Below are 20,777 nucleotides of genomic sequence, written 5' to 3' on the forward strand. Positions count from 1 at the left end.
GCTTGAAAGCAGGCATTCATTTTCAAGAAGTGGTAAGCCTTTATTTGAAGCATGTCTGGGCGCGGTAAAGGTGGAAAGGGTCTTGGTAAAGGAGGCGCTAAGCGTCATCGCAAAGTTCTGCGTGATAATATCCAGGGTATTACGAAGCCTGCGATTCGTCGTTTGGCTCGCCGTGGAGGAGTTAAGCGTATATCCGGTCTCATCTACGAAGAGACTCGTGGAGTCCTGAAGGTGTTTTTGGAGAATGTGATCCGCGATGCCGTCACCTACACCGAACATGCCAAGCGAAAGACCGTCACCGCTATGGATGTAGTTTATGCTCTGAAACGTCAGGGTCGCACTCTGTACGGTTTCGGCGGATAAACCATTCTACCATGAATAAGTTTTAAAACAACCCAAAGGCTCTTTTCAGAGCCACCCACGTTAGCAATGAAAAGTACAATTTCCTAGTTTCTGTGTCCCAGGTAATGGCGGCAATAGAACTCGCCCACCGCCGCATTCTTTTTCGTAGATTTCATTGCGATTTTGACCCTATTGCTGGATAATTGTTTTGTATTGGTAACGCGTGAGGCGGTGTATATAGTCGGCATATTTCACCCTACTTTAAAAATGTTTGTTCAAAATGGGAGTGAAAGACTTTTAGGAGTACATGGGACTGCAATAACGTCCATTACGATTTTATTCAATTTAACAAGAGGACGAATTAAATGCAGAATGTAGTGGGGGGGATTGTTCCTTTGTTCCGAAGAAAGACGGGATGTTAGGTTTTTTTTTGCGGACCCGCCATATTCAACCAATTGATTTTGAAAATAGTATCGTCAGAAAATAGCATCCAATGATAATCGGTCTGACGTCACCGTTAAAAAGGCCATATAACTTTGCATGCCTCCCAGCGTAAACACTTCAATTACGGGAATTCGGGTTTCTTCATTTTAACGTCCGAAATGCCTGAGCAAGTAAAGTCCGCGCCCAAGAAGGGCTCAAAGAAAGCCGTGACTAAAACTGCTGGGAAAGGAGGAAAGAAACGCAGAAAGTCCAGGAAGGAGAGCTACGCTATCTACGTTTACAAGGTCTTGAAGCAAGTGCATCCCGACACTGGTATCTCTTCCAAAGCCATGGGTATCATGAATTCGTTTGTCAACGACATTTTTGAGCGTATTGCTGGTGAGTCTTCCCGTTTGACTCACTACAACAAGCGTTCTACCATCAGCTCAAGGGAGATCCAGACTGCAGTGCGTCTTCTGCTGCCCGGAGAGTTGGCCAAACACGCAGTGTCTGAGGGTACTAAGGCCGTCACAAAGTACACCAGCTCCAAGTAAATTCGTAAAATGATGCTTTACACAAAGGCTCTTTTAAGAGCCTCCCGCCCTTTCATCAGAGGCAAAAATCCATCATTGATATTTGAGGAAGCGGCTGTATTGTAACAGCCTGTTGAGTTCAACATTAACATGGCGATGGTTCATTCAGCTAATCATGATTAACCCTGGTTCTCTGTTCAATTTCGACTCAAATTGACCCGGGACATTATTCGCATTTTAAAGCACTACATAAATAATAATGTGAAAATGCTTCACAAATAGTCTATTTTCCTCATTCCCAGACAATACAGATAAAATATATGGTTAATGCCTTCTAATTAATTCTGCTAGATCGCTTTACCAATTAATGAGCCATTTGCTTTTGTGAAAAAATAAATCCACAATAATCAAGACATGGGTGGCATGATCATGTTTATCTTGCTTATCGAATTCATGCTGAATTGGATTTGCATATAAATTCCATAAAACACGTAAACAAAGTTTGCTATAAATATGGCGTAGAAGTCATAGCTTCTTTTCAGCTATTATGGGGTATGAAACTTGTTTTCAAACGCTGCAGATTAATACATAAAACTGCACGCCAATCTATACGGTGAGCTACGTCGAAAAAATGTCTTCTATTTGATTGGACGAAATCTCATTAACCCTGCAGCCAATAGGTTAACAGAGCGTTGCTATAAGAAAGACGCTCGTGGGTATCCGGCTTCATTCTTTATTCTGACTAGGCGTTGAAAATGAGTGGTAGAGGAAAGACTGGTGGTAAAGCGAGAGCGAAGGCTAAAACTCGCTCATCGAGGGCTGGGCTCCAGTTCCCGGTTGGTCGCGTTCACCGACTGCTGCGTAAAGGTAACTATGCCCAGCGTGTTGGTGCCGGTGCTCCAGTTTATCTGGCCGCTGTGCTCGAATATCTGACCGCTGAGATCCTGGAGTTGGCTGGTAACGCTGCCCGAGATAACAAGAAAACCCGCATCATTCCTAGACATCTGCAGCTGGCAGTACGTAACGACGAAGAGTTGAACAAGCTCCTTGGAGGCGTCACTATCGCTCAAGGCGGAGTACTGCCCAACATCCAAGCTGTGCTGCTCCCAAAGAAGACCGAAAAGGCCGTGAAGGCGAAGTAATTCCTGCATCACTCCAACAACAACCATTCAAAGGCTCTTTTAAGAGCCACCACCTCCTTATACAAAGCGCAAAAAACTGCCATTTGAACTAATTGAACTTCGTTCAGTTATTTTATTTTTCCGTTCTCTCTGTTAACACGTATGCGAGTTCAATCGCCGCAATTTCTACCAGTTCTGTTCTATTGCCTAAAGTCGGAAGGCCGTAACTAAAATGAGATTAATAACGTCCACACATCTTTGAACAATGACACATTTGTTGTTTCTGCCCTGCACCCTATTAGTTGAAATAAAAAATCACTAGTTAAAATTCTGACTTCCTGCTTTAGTTCGAGTGTGCTTGCATCTATATTGGGTGAAGCGTTTAGGAATTACAGCTCTTTTATACAGTCTCCTCAATTTTGTAGTTAACTAACATTTGACGTACAAAATAGATGAACACTAATGAATAATTATTCACACAATTTCAATTCAATTGCCTAGCTAGATTGCTACTGTACACGTTTTTAAACGCTGTTTGTGGCGCGTTACTGTTAAGTAATATGAATGTTATTGTCGACTGCATTTGTTACAATGAAATAGAGCAAAACAGTAATGTTAGAAGAATAGAATAGAAAATAAAACAAATGAAAAGGTAGAAATATAGCTAGACTAGTAGTAAGAGTAGCAAAAAATAAAATGTATACTACTGTAGAACAATTTATGTACCAATTTTAATACTGCTATATACAGTAGAATTAGCTAGATGTACTTGAATTATAACTGGAACAGCATCTAATGCGTTACTTTTTTATTAATCTCTTAAAAGATTCCAATTAAACTTGTACAAGCTGTTGTCTGGCCACAGGTAATTTACCTGGGCTAAGTATATTCAATTATATAGGAGCATACAGGGTAGCTCCTGTATGGAAAGTGAGCTCACAATAATCTTATGATCAGTGTGTAGTTTTTGTATTTCCATTATTCCACCCACTTTTTGGAGTTTTTAAAAATAGTGCATATTAGTTGTATTGTATTGTATTGTATTAGATATTGTATTGTTGTACTTGGAGTATTCTGGCTGCCAAACATGGTATGCTAGTTTGTAAGTTGATGTATTCTTCAAGGGTTCCAATTGTATCTGTACGGTCATGCTAGGACTCCATAAAACCATACTGTCCTCTCGGGTCCTCTTCACATTTGTTCCTGTGTTTGATCTGCACTTCATTGTACGTCGCTCTGGATAAGAGCGTCTGCTAAATGCTTGTAATGTGATGTAATGTCCCACTTTATCTACAAAAGAGTCCCCATCAACCTGAATACTACACTTCAGTAAAAGACGGCATTTATTTAGAAACAAATTATAACTCGGTTTTTTCCACAAGAATGTTGATAGGGACCTATTTACACAAAGAAAAAAAAAGAAAACAAAAGAACAATTTGCCAAAAAGAAAACACCCCATGAAGAGGCGTAAGTATAATGTAAAAAGGTCTCCAGATGCTATTCTATGGCAGCATATATAGCGAAGAATGGAGCTCAGTAATAGTGGGACAAACTGGATTATTTTTTTGCATTACAAATGTACTTATGATCTCAACAGATGATACCTAACAGAACTTGGATCCTGGACAGCACATTAACAACATCATTAACAACAGCCTTTCATCTGATGGGCTCTGTCTCAGGGAGAATGTACACAGGCATTGGTGGACTCTCACGCTTTTTTCATCTACAATATGTTGCTTACTTCCACCCAGTTACATAGTTTTGTGGTCTCACCATGGGCTAGGCAGAACAATCAGGGTGTCAGTAAAAAGATTTGGGACATTTCAATTTTGGTGTAGAATAATTGTTTTATACTTCATTTGAAGTGGTAAAAAAAAATATATACATTTGTCTGTTTTGAAACACGTAATCTCAACATATTTTCACAATTAGAGTATCACTGGTATTACTACTCCAGGAAATGTTCATATTCAAGCTATACTGGTTTTTTTCTATCTTTTATATGGATTCATATGTATATTTAATGAACTTTAAAAGACTACTTGTTCAACCTTTGTCACAGGTAAACCTGTGTTAAAGAAATTACAAATAAAAATAACGATTTAATGGCATCGTACAATCCTTTTAAACAGACATTACAATATGTTTGTTTTTACTCCTGTAGTTATCTGAAATTAATGACAAACATTTAACAATAACATTTTATAAACAAACACCAAGCATATATGACAACATATATTAAGTATCAAAGAGCCCTTTTTGTAAATACAAAAAGTGACCCAAAGTAACACCAGTCACATAAGTAGCACCTTTGGTGGCAAAGTTACCATGATAAATATTTTACAAACAAATGATTTTGTAACAACAGCAATCCTGGGTCCTGGAGTACCCCTGTGTATGCTGGTTTTTGTTATAACCCCATCAAATAGTTTTAACAAGTTGTTATTCTTTCTTAATGATGTGCTTTTTTTTTCTTAAAATGTATTATTTACCTTCTTTCATTTTATATATTGATATACGTGTGATTGCTTGTACTGTTCGTGTATTTAGACTTCATCAAGCCAGCAAATTCAATTTTCAACTTTTTAGGAAGTACTGCGGAGGTATTGATTCAATTCAGTTGTTATGTGCTGCAAGCTACGTCGAAATCTCTTCCGATGTGATTGGACGAAATCTAATCAACGCTGCAGCCAATAGGTGAACATTATTAACTTCAAGGCGGTGAAAGAAAAGTTTTAATTTTTGGCGGCAGAGGAACTTGAAGAAACTCCAATCGGCTCGGGGAATGAAGGCAGGGTCAGGGCCAATGAGCATCCGTAAACGCCTATCCAATCAGCTCCGGGATGGTATGCTTTAAAGGCGCATGCCGGGGCCAGAACGGGATTCTGAAAATCTGTACTCGAGTAAGAAGCGATGGCACGAACAAAGCAAACAGCGCGTAAATCTACCGGTGGTAAAGCGCCCAGGAAGCAGCTCGCCACTAAGGCTGCACGTAAGAGCGCACCTGCCACAGGCGGCGTGAAGAAACCTCATCGTTACAGGCCTGGTACGGTAGCCTTGCGAGAAATCCGCCGTTATCAGAAGTCTACTGAACTTTTGATTCGCAAGTTGCCCTTCCAGCGTCTTGTGCGAGAGATTGCTCAGGATTTCAAGACCGATCTCCGTTTCCAAAGCTCCGCCGTTATGGCTCTGCAGGAGGCTAGTGAGGCATATCTGGTTGGTCTGTTCGAGGACACTAATCTGTGCGCCATTCACGCCAAGAGGGTGACTATCATGCCCAAGGATATCCAGCTGGCCCGCCGCATTCGCGGAGAGCGCGCTTAAGATAGTTTGAACACATCATCCAAACGACAAGGGCTCTTTTCAGAGCCATCTCAGTACTTGTTAGAGCGGCAAATGTCTCCATATTTTGACGTGTGCTTTTGTTTTTTCATATTGTGTTTCCTGATATTTGGTGCGTCATCGTAGGTTATGGAATAGTTTGTCTGAACGGGATCCTTTCTCTGGTGAAAAAGTGGCACTGGTTCACTAATAAACTAACTGATATTGTGAACAATTGAACCAAGCTATCAATTCAGCAACGTACAATTACTGAACTATTGACCTATTGAAGTAGGCCACAATAGCCTACTTCTAGTAGCCTATCCAACATCGGTGATTTTGATGATCATGCTTTCATACTTCTATATAGATAGGATTTATCATATGCCATTGAACTGAATGAATGGCAAGTATATGTACACAGTAAAATATGTAACAAAATGTACATAAGTGTCTAATTAAGAAATTGTACATGATGACAACAGCAACAAGGTCAAAAACATGAGCGTTCATTTAGGTCAGACTGGAAAGACATTCTGTGAATTTCAATTTCTCAAAAATGTGATAACCTTTTTTGCATAAACAGCATCAGAAACATCATATACAGAAATAAATAACACCCCAATGTGAAGAAATTTGGAAAAGGAATCCAGGGAGCCCATCTTCTACTGATAGGTCTGGTGTTATGGTAACGATTGAATGAATGGTAACAGAAATGTACTGAGGGATCAATTACATGCACACAGCAAGCTTGCTTTATTACAGTGAACATAAATGTATAATTTTACAATTGGCATATTGACTGATTAATCAACAAAGGCAGGTTAATTTGATTAAATTGATTTGGCCCCTGTACCTTCAGAAGTCTTCTGAACCTGGAGGGCTCATCCAGTCAGTACAGTCACAGGCTGATCGGATTTATATATAAATGTTGTCGTCTACACTGCAACGCTGTTGCTTGATTACAAATCAAATATTTAAAAACACATTTATTTGAAATCAGGAACTAATATACATCTGAAATATTGTGGAAGACATTAACACACCATGTTCAAGTAATCCACTAGGAACTGTCATGGAGCATGAGTTAAAATATTAAAGCAAAAAGGAGCGGGTTCATTAAATAAGTCAAATATAACATCCAATGGAAGAGTGAAAGGACAGGAACAGTGGGACCCAATGAGATACAGAAGAGAAGTTAACTATTTTCAAGAATGAGGATTTTTACACATGGGCCAAAATGGAACATCGAAGAGACTGGTGGAGGATGTAATATTACCTTGCCCAAAATATAACTGGGAAATTCAGAGATTAACGGAGATAATGGATTAAATTAGTTTCATTAAAATGTTGAATCACATAATGCGGTTTAACGCCATTCACTTGCATTTCAGCTCTTAAGAGGCACAGCGTTAACATGAGATCAGTGATTTTTTCTATCCAAAACCGAGAAACTCTGCTTTTCAAAGAAAACGTGTGTGGCTCTTAAAAGAGCCTTTGGTTTGATTTGTTGCATCACAGGTTACTTGGAGCTAGTATACTTAGTGACGGCCTTGGTGCCCTCAGACACTGCGTGTTTGGCCAGCTCTCCGGGCAGCAGAAGACGCACTGCAGTCTGGATCTCCCTTGAGCTGATGGTAGAACGCTTATTGTAGTGAGCCAAACGGGAAGACTCACCAGCAATGCGCTCAAAAATGTCGTTCACAAACGAGTTCATGATGCCCATTGCCTTGGATGAAATACCGGTGTCAGGATGCACTTGCTTCAACACCTTGTACACGTAGATAGCATAGCTCTCCTTCCTGGGCTTTCTGCGCTTCTTCCCTCCTTTCGCAGCGGTCTTAGTGACGGCTTTCTTCGAACCCTTCTTGGGCGCAGGCTTCGCGGGCTCAGGCATTTTTCCAGAGACGAAAAAACGAATAGTCCCGCTTAATTCGCGCGTCTGCATTAGAGAAGGTCTGTATGCAAATATCAGGCCCTTCTTTGCGAGTGACGTTACACTGGTTCTCATTGGAGGCCGCTCGTAAACCAAATTTTCTAGTAGACTATTGGCTGATCCTTAAAGCCCGTCCTCCTTCGGAAAAAAGAAGCCCAGTCTTCTTTTCAACCCCGCGTCTCCGATTTCCTTGCAATTTTTATTTTATTAAATTTCATGAATAAAAATATTTTTTCAATTATCTGCATTCTAAGAAATTACATTATAACTGAGCAATAAATTGCTTAAAACACTGGTCACAAATTACAAAAATGAACACGTTATCTTGCTGTCCAAATAGAAATAAAAATGTTAAAGTCGTTCTACAAACGTTCTTCTGTGTCCCTTGGGGGGTGGACTATATGATGAATTCCTTCCAATGGTCCACCCCCCACTTATCTCTAGCCAGGTTTTTACTGCTGTGCATGTCCACAAGAATGCCGTCCTGGAGGAGGTTTTGGATCCTCCTCCGGAGAGTGACCAGTCTACAGATGTTTTTTGGTAGACCTTGATGTTCCTCGTCTCCCACAGGACCTGCTTTACGATGTTAATAATCCTCCACTGACGCTGGAGATCGGTGGTCTTGCATTCCCCCAGCGGACCGTAGAGGATGCCCTCAGCCATCAGGGAGGACCTTGGCAGGAACCTGCTTAGGGAAAAAGAGGAACAAACAAGGCCCCAGACCCGCCTGGGCACGGAGCACTCCTAAAAGCAAGTCTCGTTAGAAACGAGAAGGTAAAGATAGCCTACAGGTAGCTGTATTTTCGCAAATATAAGGGACTCCCTATATACTATATTGCCTTCGCCAGAAATTAGGGTGTATAATAGTAATTCGAACGGCATTTAAAATTTCTATATAACCGTTATGAATCAATGAACGGTCACAACAGAGCCAGGGAAACGCTGCTTTTCATAGAAAATGTGGGTGGCTCTGAAAAGAGCCTTTGGGTTGTTTCAGAACGGAGTTGACGGTCAAGGTTTTACCCACCAAAACCGTACAGAGTGCGACCCTGACGCTTCAGAGCATAAACAACATCCATAGCGGTGACGGTTTTTCTCTTGGCGTGCTCAGTGTAGGTGACGGCATCGCGGATCACATTCTCCAAAAACACCTTCAGGACTCCACGAGTCTCTTCGTAGATGAGACCGGATATACGCTTTACTCCTCCACGGCGAGCCAAACGACGAATCGCTGGCTTAGTAATGCCCTGAATGTTGTCACGGAGAACCTTGCGATGACGCTTAGCGCCTCCTTTCCCCAGACCTTTTCCACCTTTGCCGCGACCAGACATTCTTCCAAACAATATCGCAGAAAATACGGTATGAACTTCCAGAACCACATGCAAACGTATCAATGCACAAAGACGACCTGATTGAAGCCAGGATCAGCGAAGAGGCGGTTCTACCTAAAGCCCGCCTCCAGCACGCCAAGCCTTCCGAGTATTAGGGGGATTTAACTGAATACCAAACAAGTCGCTTGAACAAAAAAAAAAAAAAAAAAAAAAACGCTAAAAGACCCGGGAAGTACAAGCCTTTCGTTAAATGAACCAGCCTTTTTTGATTAATCGGTAAGGAAAAACAACTGCTACCAGTACAACAAAGATAATCAACAGGAATCATAACTTCTGCTTCACAGAATGTGGACTGCACATCATTAACACATGGGCCAAAATGGAAACAATGGAAACAATCTCGTAATAATACATTGTGAGGGAAAAATGCCTGTTTTAACATTTCACAGGTTAAAGGGATCTGATCTGTAGGCATCAGATCCCACTAAAAACAACGATAGCTATACTTGAGTTTAACTTTCGTATTCATTTTCAAAGAATTAACAGAAAGTGAGAGAGCTCTGATTTGAATCAGACATAGTGAGACAGAAGTACACTTTTCAGTACACGGACTCAGAACGGGGCGTTTTACCAAAACAAAAAAGACATGAAGCTGGCCACTAACGTTTCTCAGTATTTTATCTTCTGACTACCCCTTGTTGACCTTGCTGTAAGACCGGCTGTCTGTCTGCTGGGAGAGAGACGGAGAAAGACTCCTAGTAAGCACTCAATTCAGAAAGTGATCTAATAGCAATAAGGATTCAAAATAAAAGGTTATTTTTAATCACGTGATTGTCTTTATGTTAACACACATTGAAAATCACCGTTACAACATATAGTGTCTACCCTTATTCCTTATTTTCTTCTTGGGCCTTCGGTCCCTTCCCCCACCCTGAGTTCACAGACTGCTCCAGCCCCATCCTCTTCTGGTTCACGCCCACACCCTGATAGATCCTGGAGGCCTCATTTATAAAATGTGAGCAGAACGAAATTCACCATAAATCCATCGGAAATGCATTTGCAGAAATAATGTGTTTTCAGATGTCAGTTTTTTCGTCGGACAAACTTGACAAGTGGTCTCAGCTGTTGAATGAAGCACAGTGGTCTCAGCTGTTCGCACTGTGCACGGACATGAAGCACAGTGGTCTCAGCTGTTCGCACTGTGCACGGACATGAAGCACAGTGGTCTCAGCTGTTCGCACTGTGCACGGACATGAAGCACAGTGGTAAAGCGTGACGGACATGAAGCACAGTGGTAAAGCGTGGTTCGTTATTTTATTATTCCATTAATGATTATTCTATTAATATATAATAACATATATATTTTTATGTATCATATATTTTTTATTTAGAGTGGTTAAATTATTGCCAATTGGATATTATAACTATTCACATCATATAAAAACGCAACAGGATTCAACATTAAAATGGGTGATATTTCATTCCGGTAATCCTGATGAATTCATTGTTAAGTGGAGTTGAATATTAATTCAACTCCATAATAAGTATGGGGCATGGTGTACACATACGCCTATGAAACAACAACCTGTAGTTCAAGTTCAGCTTACACCTGCAAACATCATGGTAGGCTATAGAAGTCACATGACGTGGCTGATTTGTTGACGGCTTTTGTTTTTTGCCTCGTGTTTAATGTCAGAGGTTGATGTGAACTCGGAAGGTTGGAAGGAGCTAATTTGTTCATTCTGATATGACATGAACACAGCATTAGGCTTTGTTGTTACGGCTTTACATTACATTCACAGCTTTATTAGAAGATTCGAAGCATGGCTACATAATCACTGTGCTTCAGGCTTGTGACACCTCCTTCTGGCTCTCTGCAAGGACAGGGGGATTCCAGATAATGATGTGCCAATGCGTTCCTCCAGCCAAATGTATAGTCCATCAGTAAAGCCTGGAAGATAAACTAATGGTGACGGGTTTAGCAAACTATTTAGCACAGTAACATAAATACAGAAATATTTCATAAAAATACATGACAGAAAAGTTGCTAGCGAAGTAATAATATGTTCACATAATTTATATGGGCGGCACAGATGGTGCAGTGGGTAGCACTGCCGCCTCACAGCAAGGAGGTCCTGGGTTCGAATCCCCATCGGCCGGGGCCTCTCTGTGCGGAGTTTGTATGTTCTCCCTGTGCCCTGCGATGGACTGGCGACCTGTCCAGGGTGTATTCCTGCCTTTTGCCCAATGTATGCTGGGATAGGCTCCAGCCCCCCTCCGACCCTGTTCAGGATAAGCGGGTTCAGATAATGGATGGATGGATAATTTATATGGTGGGCGGAGCTGAAACTGCTGCATCACTGTGGGAAAGAAAGTGCCAAATGTGAAACCATTTTCTTTTTACCTGTTGCACAGTGCGTGTTACTTAAGAAAGAGTTTAGTCTTCCACAGCTCAGACAATTCACTGCTTACGCCACAGAAATAAAATACATCGATGAGCCACCTGCTTGAACCAGTTTTGCATGATTAAAAATGCTTTAAACTGTACACACTTGTCTATAAACAGTTAATATTTCATTATATGATGTGTACTTATGCAAGCAGATAATCATAAGTGAGTTGCATTCAAACATTTAAAATGGAAGTCTTGTAAGCTTACTGGGAGGGGGGGGGGGGGGGGGTGCACTGTTTTGTTATATAAATATCTTGATACTTGATGGTAACAGATGCTCCAGGACCTGTACAATTTTTCATATTTAACAAGAAATAAAGTCCACCCGCCATATTTACAAATGCATGGCATTTAATCCTACATCAGTTTCACCCGTCTTTCCTCTGTTGGAAGTAAATGGTACTGCATGCGGTGAAACTTTTGTCGGAATAGATCCCATGCATTTTTTAATATCGCAGGTCTATATATATATTTTATATGAAAAATTCTATAGCCGTGATACACGTGAGCATGAACATCAGTAAGTACCTAAATATTTAAATATTTTATAGACATGTTCCATTAACAGAGCTTTCTCTTTAAAAACCCAAAATTCCATTTATGATGTTTTAGGGGAGTCAATTTATGCTCATCACAAATTTTGAAAGTTGTTAGTTCTTTCCTGATCACACAAACATTTACACATGGATTTCCGAAAAAAAATTATAAATGAGGCCCAATCAGTGAAAGATAATCGATAAATCCATAAAGAATCACAATATTTATTTTGTCACTTGGATAAAAGTGTCTGTCAAATGAAATGTAATATACGATCAATGGCTCCCTTCTTGTCAAATCTACAATGAAGTTTCATGGGTAATTATGCATTGGGTAGGACATCAACTCTCTTATCATAAACAAGTTATCCCACATGAGATGACACAGAGTTCCACATTTTTGCTCTCTCTCACAATTATCTAAAATATCTGCATGACTTTGGCAAAGATTTGATAGTGCAGGGCAGTGGCCAGTGATTCTGCAGTGCTGAGCTCCATGGGGAGTTATTTCCACAATTGTGTGACTTTTACATTTTTGGATTTTACAAATGGTTACATTATGATTTAAGTTTGTAATCTGTAGAGCTGTAGAGGTTGTGGTAAATTATTTTCAATTAGAGATCGGATGGACATGCAATTTGGAGAGGGATGTACAGAAATTTTGCTGAAGAGTTTGCCTACAGTTTAATTATTCTACATTTCCAAGAAATGGAAGAAGTGATTGACTTTTTACAAATGTACAATTGTTATTCATAATTCAACAAAATAATGTATCCTCTAAATGTCACATATCATATTCTTTATGCATTTAATAAATGCATAAACATAGCTTTTAGATGGAAAAAAACTGTATTTGTGTAATGCACTATACACTGTGGCAAACAGGTTATGTTTTGCATTTGAGAACTGAGACTGACAGCAGTGAATAAATAAATACTGAAAGTGATCAAAATAATTAGTGCTCTGTGAAATGAAGACTGCAATGACAAAACCCTGTTTTCAATCAACGGTTGTCCTTAACTTTCAAAGTGAACAGAAGTATGACACCATTTCTTCACAAATCAGTTTGGTGAGTGAATTGAAGTGATTGCTGATCTCACCACACCATGGCTTTCAGGAAAAATAGGAAAACATATTGCTTTCAATAATCAGCATGAGTTAAAGTTAAAGTTTTGATTAAATCCCAGGCCCGGCCAAAGCTAATGGTTAATGAACGTGCATTCTATTTGAAACTGTTACAGCACTAAATGATGGAACTGAAAATGAAGAACAGACCCATCAACATAGCAGCATATTATTGAGAAAATATGTTTGGTGTAAACAATGGTTTCAGGTTGGTATGCTGCAACTTGGATGGAAACTTAGCATAAATATGCGCTGTGCTTTACTGTGAAAAATGGACGTCCTGCTTTAAAGCCTCACTTGGGTATGTAACGGGTCTTAAATTTGTTCTGTTTACACACGGAGCTTCTGTTATTCATGAACAAAAAAATAAATTAGGACATGACATGTTTGGTCATTTTGAGAGTATAATCGAGTGCGATAAGCACGTTTAACTTGCACTTATCCGTGGCAAGTGGCGATGTTTTGGACAGGCTGGAGAAAATACGGCAATATTGCTGAGGACACCGTAGTTAATTTGTCGACAGAAGGCCTTTGGTGGACATTCTTCGGTGTTTTTTTGCTTGTAAAATAACTGCACATCGTGTTATTCTATCACTATCGGAGAAGAGAAAACACAAATGAACCGAGTTTTCAGGAGCTGAGAGACGCTGTGCCGGGATGGTTGAGTCTACACGGTCCGCATGTAGCATTTAAGTCCATCCCCCTGTCGCACGCGCAGCAGAAACGGAACGTTATTACTGACCGTAAGTGTGAAAGCAGAAAATCCGAAAAATGACAGAAGAGGCTCCAGCTCCCGCCGCAGCCGTCCCGGCGAAGGCTCCCAAGAAGAAAGCTGCAACCAAGCCTAGGAAAGCGGGGCCCAGCGTTGGAGAATTGATCGTAACGGCAGTTGCTGCTTCCAAGGAGAGGAGTGGCGTGTCCCTGGCTGCCTTGAAGAAATCTCTGGCCGCCAACGGCTACGACGTGGTGAAAAACAATTCGCGGGTAAAGGTGGCACTTTGTAGCCTGGTGACCAAGCAGACCCTGCTTCAGGTTAAGGGAACCGGTGCTTCTGGCTCATTTAAGCTTAACAAGAAGCAGGCGCTTGAAAAGAAGAAGCCTGCCAAGAAAGCGGTCCCTAAGGTTAAGAAGGCCGCTGCGGCCAAAAAGGCGGTAGCAAAGAAGACTCCGGTGAAAAAGTCGCCGAAGAAAGCCGCTAAACCTAAGGTGAAGAAGAGCCCGAAGAAGGCCAAGAAGACGACAGCGGCTAAGAAGCCAGCAGTGGCTAAGAAGCCAGCAAAGAGTCCGAAGAAAACCAAGAAGCTGGCGACGGCGCCAAAGAAGGTGAGCAAGAGTGCTAAGAAAACAAAGGCAGCCAAGCCACAAGTTGCCAAACCCAAGAGCACTAAAGGCAAGAAAGCTGCTCCGAAGAAGTGAGAACGTGTACCTACTGTTCGGTCATTTGACAAGCATAAAAGGCTCTTTTAAGAGCCATCCAAACTTTCTTGGACGTGCAAGTTATTTCCATTTTTATTCCTGCTTCTAGTTTAAAATATAAATTGATCATGTTTGTATATGGGTATGAAATAATTAGATTTAGGCGCCACGGATGGTGCAGTGGGTGGTACTGTCGCCTCACAGCAATGAGGTCCTGGGTCGAATCCCGATCGGCCGTGTGGAGTTTGCATGTTCTCCCCGTGTTTGCGTGGGTTTCCACCGGGTACTCCGGTTTCCTTCCACAGTCCAAAGACATGCAGGTTAGGCTGATTGTAGAGTCTAAATTGCCCTTGGGTATGTGGTTTTAATGGTTTTTTCAATTTCCTTACATTTATTTTTTTTTTATTTTTTTTAAAACACTCAATAACACAAGCAAATCATTTAAACAAACACTTAAACTAAAGAAACAAAGACATCAAAAAGAATGAGAAACAAACTAAGAAAAAGTGATTTGAAAATGGTTACAAAAATACATAATACTTTACAAAAAATCAGTATCTAATCAAAAGAAACAAAGGTGGAATAAAAGACAAAGAAATTGTAAAGAAAAAAGTCAATTTCGCTCAGGTTTATACTGTCCCAAGAGGCTTCTGTGCATGAGTGTGTGAGTGAATGGTGTGTGTTTCCTACGATGGACTGGCGATCTGTCCAGGGTGTATTCCTGCCTTTCACCCAATGTATGCTGGGATAGGCTCCAGCCCCCCTGCGACCCTGTTCAGGATAAGCGGGTTAGAATAATGAATGAATGAATAAAGTTAGATTTTAAATGGTGCAATTAACTGACTGTAGTATTTCCTCTTTTAAAGCTATTTATTTTATAAGGCACCACAACAGCTAGTTGAATATGTAACCTATACTGATACCATATGTTCAAATACGCTTACTGGTCTCTATATTCAATGGTTCGTAATAAATTATTGTTATTGATGAAGTTACCACGTATCTTGTTTTCGTGTATTTAAACTTCATCAAACCTCTAAATTAAAATTTCAATTTACAAGGAAGTACTGGGGAGGTTTTGATTTAATCCAGGAAAAATGTCTTTCCATTTGATTGGACGAAATCTCATCAACGCTGCAGCCAATAGGTGAACAGAATGTTGCTATAAGTAAGACGCTCGCCAGTAACCCGCCTTATTCTTTCTTCTGACTAGGCATTGAAAATGAGTGGTAGGGGCAAGACTGGTGGAAAAGCGAGAGCAAAGGCTAAAACTCGTTCATCGAGGGCTGGGCTCCAGTTCCCGGTTGGTCGCGTTCACCGACTGTTGCGTAAAGGAAACTATGCCGAACGTGTTGGTGCCGGTGCTCCAGTTTATCTGGCTGCTGTACTCGAATATCTTACCGCTGAAATCCTGGAGTTGGCTGGTAACGCTGCCCGAGATAACAAGAAAACCCGCATCATTCCCAGACATCTGCAGCTGGCAGTACGTAACGACGAAGAGTTGAATAAGCTCCTTGGAGGCGTCACCATCGCTCAGGGGGGAGTACTGCCCAACATCCAAGCTGTGTTGCTCCCCAAGAAGACCGAAAAGGCAGTGAAGGGGAAGTAATTAATGTATCACTCCCACAACAACCATTCAAAGGCTCTTTTCAGAGCCACCCCACACCTGTACAAAGAACAAAACGCTGTCATTTGAACGAATTGAACTTGGCTTCAGTTTGTATTACGCTTTTTCTATTTTGTCGCGCTCTGAAGTAGTGCAATAATAATTTACAATCGCAATATAGCCTCGTGTCTCACTTTGTCTTGTAAATAAAATCCGTGACTAAAGTCTGCCCTTAGACCTTCCGTTCTTCGGAAATTAACGGTCCCCAGCAATGATTTTAAGCATGGTGCACTCAACCATGCTTTAGTCATGCAATTGATTGATGTCATGACTGTGCTCTACATTTAACACACCAGACATATGTCGGATATGTGTCTTTAAAATCATTCCATCACATTTATATAGGCATTATGACCGTAATATACATTTTGCGTTGCTAACGTATAGAGAATGGACATTCTCAATTTGCCCCTCATTGTACCGCAAAATCTGTCCCGAATCCCGCACGTGTGATTTGTATTAATTATTATTAACTAAAAGGCGGTAAAAGAAAAGGTAAATTTGTAGGCGGCAGCGGAAGTTGAAGAAACGATCCAATAGCCTCGGGGAATGAAAGTAGGGTCAGAGCCAATGAGCATCCATAAACGCCTATCCAATCAGCTCCGGGATGGTATGCTTTAAAGGCGCATTCCGGGGTTGGAACGGGATTCTGAATATCAGTATTCGAGTAAGCGATGGCTAGAACAAAGCAAACCGCTCGTAAGTCTACCGGTGGCAAAGCGCCTAGGAAGCAGCTCGCCACTAAGGCTGCACGTAAGAGCGCGCCAGCAACAGGCGGTGTGAAGAAACCTCATCGTTACAGGCCTGGTACTGTAGCTTTGCGAGAAATCCGCCGCTATCAGAAATCTACTGAACTTTTGATTCGCAAGCTGCCCTTCCAGCGTCTTGTGCGAGAAATCGCTCAGGATTTTAAGACCGATCTCCGCTTCCAAAGCTCCGCTGTGATGGCTCTGCAGGAGGCCAGTGAGGCATATCTGGTTGGTCTGTTCGAGGACACTAACCTGTGTGCCATTCACGCTAAGCGAGTGACCATCATGCCCAAGGATATCCAGCTGGCCCGCCGCATTCGCGGAGAGCGCGCTTAAGATGGTTTGAACACATAATCCAAACGACAAGGGCTCTTTTAAGAGCCACCTCAGTACTTGTTAGAGCGGCAAATGTCTCCATATTCTTTTATCGTGTGCGTGTTTTTTTCACGTATGTATTCTGATATGTGGTGTGTCAGCGTAGGTTACGGAATAATTTGTCTGAATAGGACCCGGAATTATTTATTTCTCTGGTGAAACCGTTGAATTGCTTTACTAATAAACTAACTGATGTTAAACCAATGAGTAAAGCTATCAATTCAGGAAAGTACAATTACTGTCCTATTGTAGCCTACTTCGTCTTAGGGTAGCGTATCCAACGTTGGTGATTATGATTCAATCATGCTGTCGTACTTGCATATAGATAGTATTTCTCGTATGCCATTAAAACTCAAGGAATATAGTCATAGTACATTAACTTCCCATTTGAGTGAATATATACATGAATATAGTCATTTTAGCTTTTTTGCACTATGTACATAAGCATCAGCTAAATAAGAGATTCTGCATGAAGACAACAGCAACAAGGTCAAAAACCAAGAACGTTCATTAAGGTTAGACTGGAAAGACATGAGTTACTTTAACATCACTGGTCTGGTGTTATAGTAATGATTGAATGAATGGTAACATAAATGCAATGAGGGATCAATCAGATCAAATAGTCAAATATGTTGGGCAGTTTACAGTTAAACAAGCTGGTAAAATGATCCAATGGGGCTGGAGCAGTCTGTGAACTCAGGGTGGGGAAAGGGGCACAAGGCCTAAGAAAGATTCAAACCTCGAAAAACTGTTGCCCGCCTTTCATTTTAACATTGCCGATGGATACAAAGGAGCGAGTAAATGCAGCGACTTTCATTGACAGTGAACTTGTGAAGTTCTGTTACTTCCTAAATAAGCACATTGGGATGCAGTGAAGCAAAATTTCCCTAAACAGGATACCGGCAACCCTCAGGTTCAAAATAACGACATTACCATTAAATAAGGGCAGGTCAGCCTTTAGCCTATTGATAACTTGCTAGAAAGTGTCTCGATGGGTAACATTAGTGCAGTCAAACGAATTATGTTTGCGACAATTGCTTGGATTTTTAAAGAGCGTTATCAATCATTATCCATAAAGGACAGTACAGTACATTTTAAATTTAAATATCTTGAATCATATTACATCATAGTACATGTACTACGTCATTCATCATATTCACAAACCCCTGCGTAAGTTTAATTTACATTTTCCATCGTTAACATGTTATTGTATTTGTGCATCGCCATACACCAACGTATAGTTCTACCCTGCCTTTCCCACCCACAATGAATGCCCAACCCAATGAAAACTAATTGGTTTTACACAAGATCAGACTTGGTTATGACCAGCGCACCAAATGGCGCAAAAAATAAATAAAAATATGCAGTTACCCTGCTACCTTTACAATAGCTACCGATAGGAGTCCAATACACCCAACATTTGATAGAAAATTCTGCTCTTCATAGAAAACGTGTGTGGCTCTTAAAAGAGCCTTTGGTTTGATTTGTTGCATCACAGGTTATTTTGAGCTGGTGTACTTAGTGACGGCCTTGGTGCCCTCAGACACGGCGTGTTTGGCCAGCTCTCCTGGCAGCAGAAGGCGCACTGCAGTCTGGATCTCCCTCGAGCTGATGGTAGAACGCTTGTTGTAGTGAGCCAAACGGGAAGACTCACCAGCAATGCGCTCAAAAATGTCGTTCACAAAGGAGTTCATGATGCCCATGGCCTTTGAAGAAATGCCCGTATCCGGATGCACTTGTTTCAACACCTTGTACACGTAGATAGCGTAACTCTCCTTCCTGGACTTTCTACGCTTCTTCCCTCCTTTCCCAGCGGTCTTAGTGACGGCTTTCTTCGAACCCTTTTTGGGCGCAGGCTTAGCGGCCTCAGGCATTTTCCTACAGATACAAAATCGAATAGACCAGCGTCAGCCGTTCGTGTGCATTATAAAAGGTCTGTATGCAAATATTCAGGGCCTTCTTTGCAAGCGACGTTAGACTGGTCCTCATTGGTGGCCGCTCGTAGACCACATTTTGCAGTTGACTCTATTGGCTGAGCCCTAAAGTCCGTCCTCCTTCGGAACAAAGGAACCCACAGTCTTATTTTTAATGCCGTGTCTCCGACTTCCTTACATGTATTAAATGTAACGAATTCTAAATATTTATTCAGTTATTTGCATTCGAAGCAAAGTCTATTACATTATCACTTTGATAATTTGATGTTGGACGACTTCTGTGTGGCCACTGGCGCCCTGGTCAACAGGGACAAGAGTGAACTGTTTCTGTCTCCACATTGGAGTGAGGAGCTGACCGTTTCCTTCCCTGTGCATAGGAATACCATCAAGCTCCTGGGGGTGACCTTCCAGGCTTACGGAGGAGGGAGAACCAGCTGGGAGGGAGCCCTCCGCCACGTCCAAAATAAAATCAGGAGCTGGAGTGCACGGCCCTTGACCATGGCGGGTAAAATCCTCGTCCTGAAGGCAATTGTCCTACCCATTCTGCTCTATGTGGGGAGGGTGTTTCCCCCAGACAAAGCCACCGGGAAGCTAATTACCCGGATGGCTTTTCGCTTTGTCTGGGGGAGCACTATGGAAAAGCTTAAACGCGTCACCCTCCTCAAAGAGGAGCGGAATGGGGGGCGGGGGGTCCCAGACATTGTCAACATCATTATGGTGCAGGGTCTGGCCACCCTTGTCCAGAATGCAGGGAAGGTGGGTAAGGCCTCTGGTACCTTTGCCAGGTACTATGCCACCCCCTTCCTCAGAGCAATGGGCTTGGGTGTGCTGGACCTCACCATACCTTATAGCTGGGACCCCCCCTACGTCTATCGAGCCCTGAAGGACTTTGCCTACAGGACGGATCTGCCCAGGGCTGGCCTAACCTCGTGGAGCTATAAAATGATTATGACTCATTTAAGATCTGGCCAAATAGTAACGCTCCCGAGGGGGGGGCCAGACCTGGACCCGCAAGTCATCTGGGCAAATGTGACACATAAGTGTCTCACAAACAAACAAAAAGACATTGCCTGGATGACAGCCCATAGGTGTCTCCCCACCAGAACATTTATGTATCTGAACGCTGCCCCCACGGATGCACTGACTCAGAACACATCCACCACCTGTTCTGGGAGTGCTCCGTGGCCAGGCGGGTCTGGGGCCTTGTTTGTTCCTCTGTCTCCCTGAGCAGGTTCCTGCCGAGGTCCTCCCTGATGGCTGAGGGCATCCTCTACGGTCCGCCGGGGGGATGCAAGACCACCGTGCTCCAGCGTCAGTGGAGGATCATCAACACCGTGAAGCAGGTCCTGGGGGAGACGAGGAACATCAAGGTCTACCAGAAAACATCTGTAGACCTGGTCACTCTCCGGAGGAGGATCCAAAACCTCCTCCAGGACAGCATTCTTGTGGACATGCACTGCAGCAAAAGCCTGGCTAGAGAGAAGTGGGGGGTGGACCACTGGAAAGAACTCAT

General features: G+C 42.0%; 9 protein-coding genes across 9 annotated transcripts; 6 read left to right on the forward strand and 3 right to left on the reverse strand.

Annotated features, from left to right (window-relative positions):
• The first annotated feature begins 42 nt into the window (after positions 1–42).
• LOC133111271 (histone H4) lies at positions 43–389 on the forward strand. Its single transcript, XM_061221458.1, has one exon. The coding sequence runs from the start codon at positions 52–54 to the stop codon at positions 361–363; it is 312 nt and encodes a 103-aa protein (XP_061077442.1). The 5' UTR covers positions 43–51; the 3' UTR covers positions 364–389.
• A 555-nt stretch (positions 390–944) lies between these two features.
• Positions 945–1,319, forward strand: LOC133111256 (histone H2B-like). Its single transcript, XM_061221442.1, has one exon. The coding sequence runs from the start codon at positions 945–947 to the stop codon at positions 1,317–1,319; it is 375 nt and encodes a 124-aa protein (XP_061077426.1).
• Positions 1,320–2,049: 730 nt separating this feature from the next.
• Positions 2,050–16,159, forward strand: LOC133111280 (histone H2AX-like). The gene is made up of 3 exons (XM_061221468.1): positions 2,050–2,436; positions 4,356–4,365; positions 15,754–16,159. Exons 1-3 carry the CDS (start codon positions 2,054–2,056, stop codon positions 16,147–16,149), a joined length of 789 nt encoding a protein of 262 aa, XP_061077452.1. The 5' UTR covers positions 2,050–2,053; the 3' UTR covers positions 16,150–16,159.
• LOC133111229 (histone H3) lies at positions 5,331–5,747 on the forward strand. Its single transcript, XM_061221420.1, has one exon. It carries the CDS (start codon positions 5,337–5,339, stop codon positions 5,745–5,747), a length of 411 nt encoding a protein of 136 aa, XP_061077404.1. The 5' UTR covers positions 5,331–5,336.
• Positions 7,134–7,641, reverse strand: LOC133111252 (histone H2B-like). Its single transcript, XM_061221439.1, has one exon. It carries the CDS (start codon positions 7,639–7,641, stop codon positions 7,267–7,269), a length of 375 nt encoding a protein of 124 aa, XP_061077423.1. The 3' UTR covers positions 7,134–7,266.
• Positions 8,674–9,023, reverse strand: LOC133111273 (histone H4). The gene has a single exon (XM_061221460.1). It carries the CDS (start codon positions 9,009–9,011, stop codon positions 8,700–8,702), a length of 312 nt encoding a protein of 103 aa, XP_061077444.1. The 5' UTR covers positions 9,012–9,023; the 3' UTR covers positions 8,674–8,699.
• LOC133111215 (histone H1-like) lies at positions 13,867–14,540 on the forward strand. Its single transcript, XM_061221405.1, has one exon. The coding sequence runs from the start codon at positions 13,896–13,898 to the stop codon at positions 14,538–14,540; it is 645 nt and encodes a 214-aa protein (XP_061077389.1). The 5' UTR covers positions 13,867–13,895.
• Positions 16,160–16,880: 721 nt separating the features above from the next.
• Positions 16,881–17,340, forward strand: LOC133111228 (histone H3). The gene has a single exon (XM_061221419.1). The coding sequence runs from the start codon at positions 16,881–16,883 to the stop codon at positions 17,289–17,291; it is 411 nt and encodes a 136-aa protein (XP_061077403.1). The 3' UTR covers positions 17,292–17,340.
• A 1,489-nt stretch (positions 17,341–18,829) lies between these two features.
• LOC133111253 (histone H2B-like) lies at positions 18,830–19,204 on the reverse strand. The gene has a single exon (XM_061221440.1). The coding sequence runs from the start codon at positions 19,202–19,204 to the stop codon at positions 18,830–18,832; it is 375 nt and encodes a 124-aa protein (XP_061077424.1).
• Positions 19,205–20,777: the final 1,573 nt, after the last annotated feature.

The sequence above is a fragment of the Conger conger genome, chromosome 15 (assembly GCF_963514075.1).
Source record: "Conger conger chromosome 15, fConCon1.1, whole genome shotgun sequence".
Taxonomy (NCBI): Eukaryota; Metazoa; Chordata; class Actinopteri; order Anguilliformes; family Congridae; genus Conger; species Conger conger.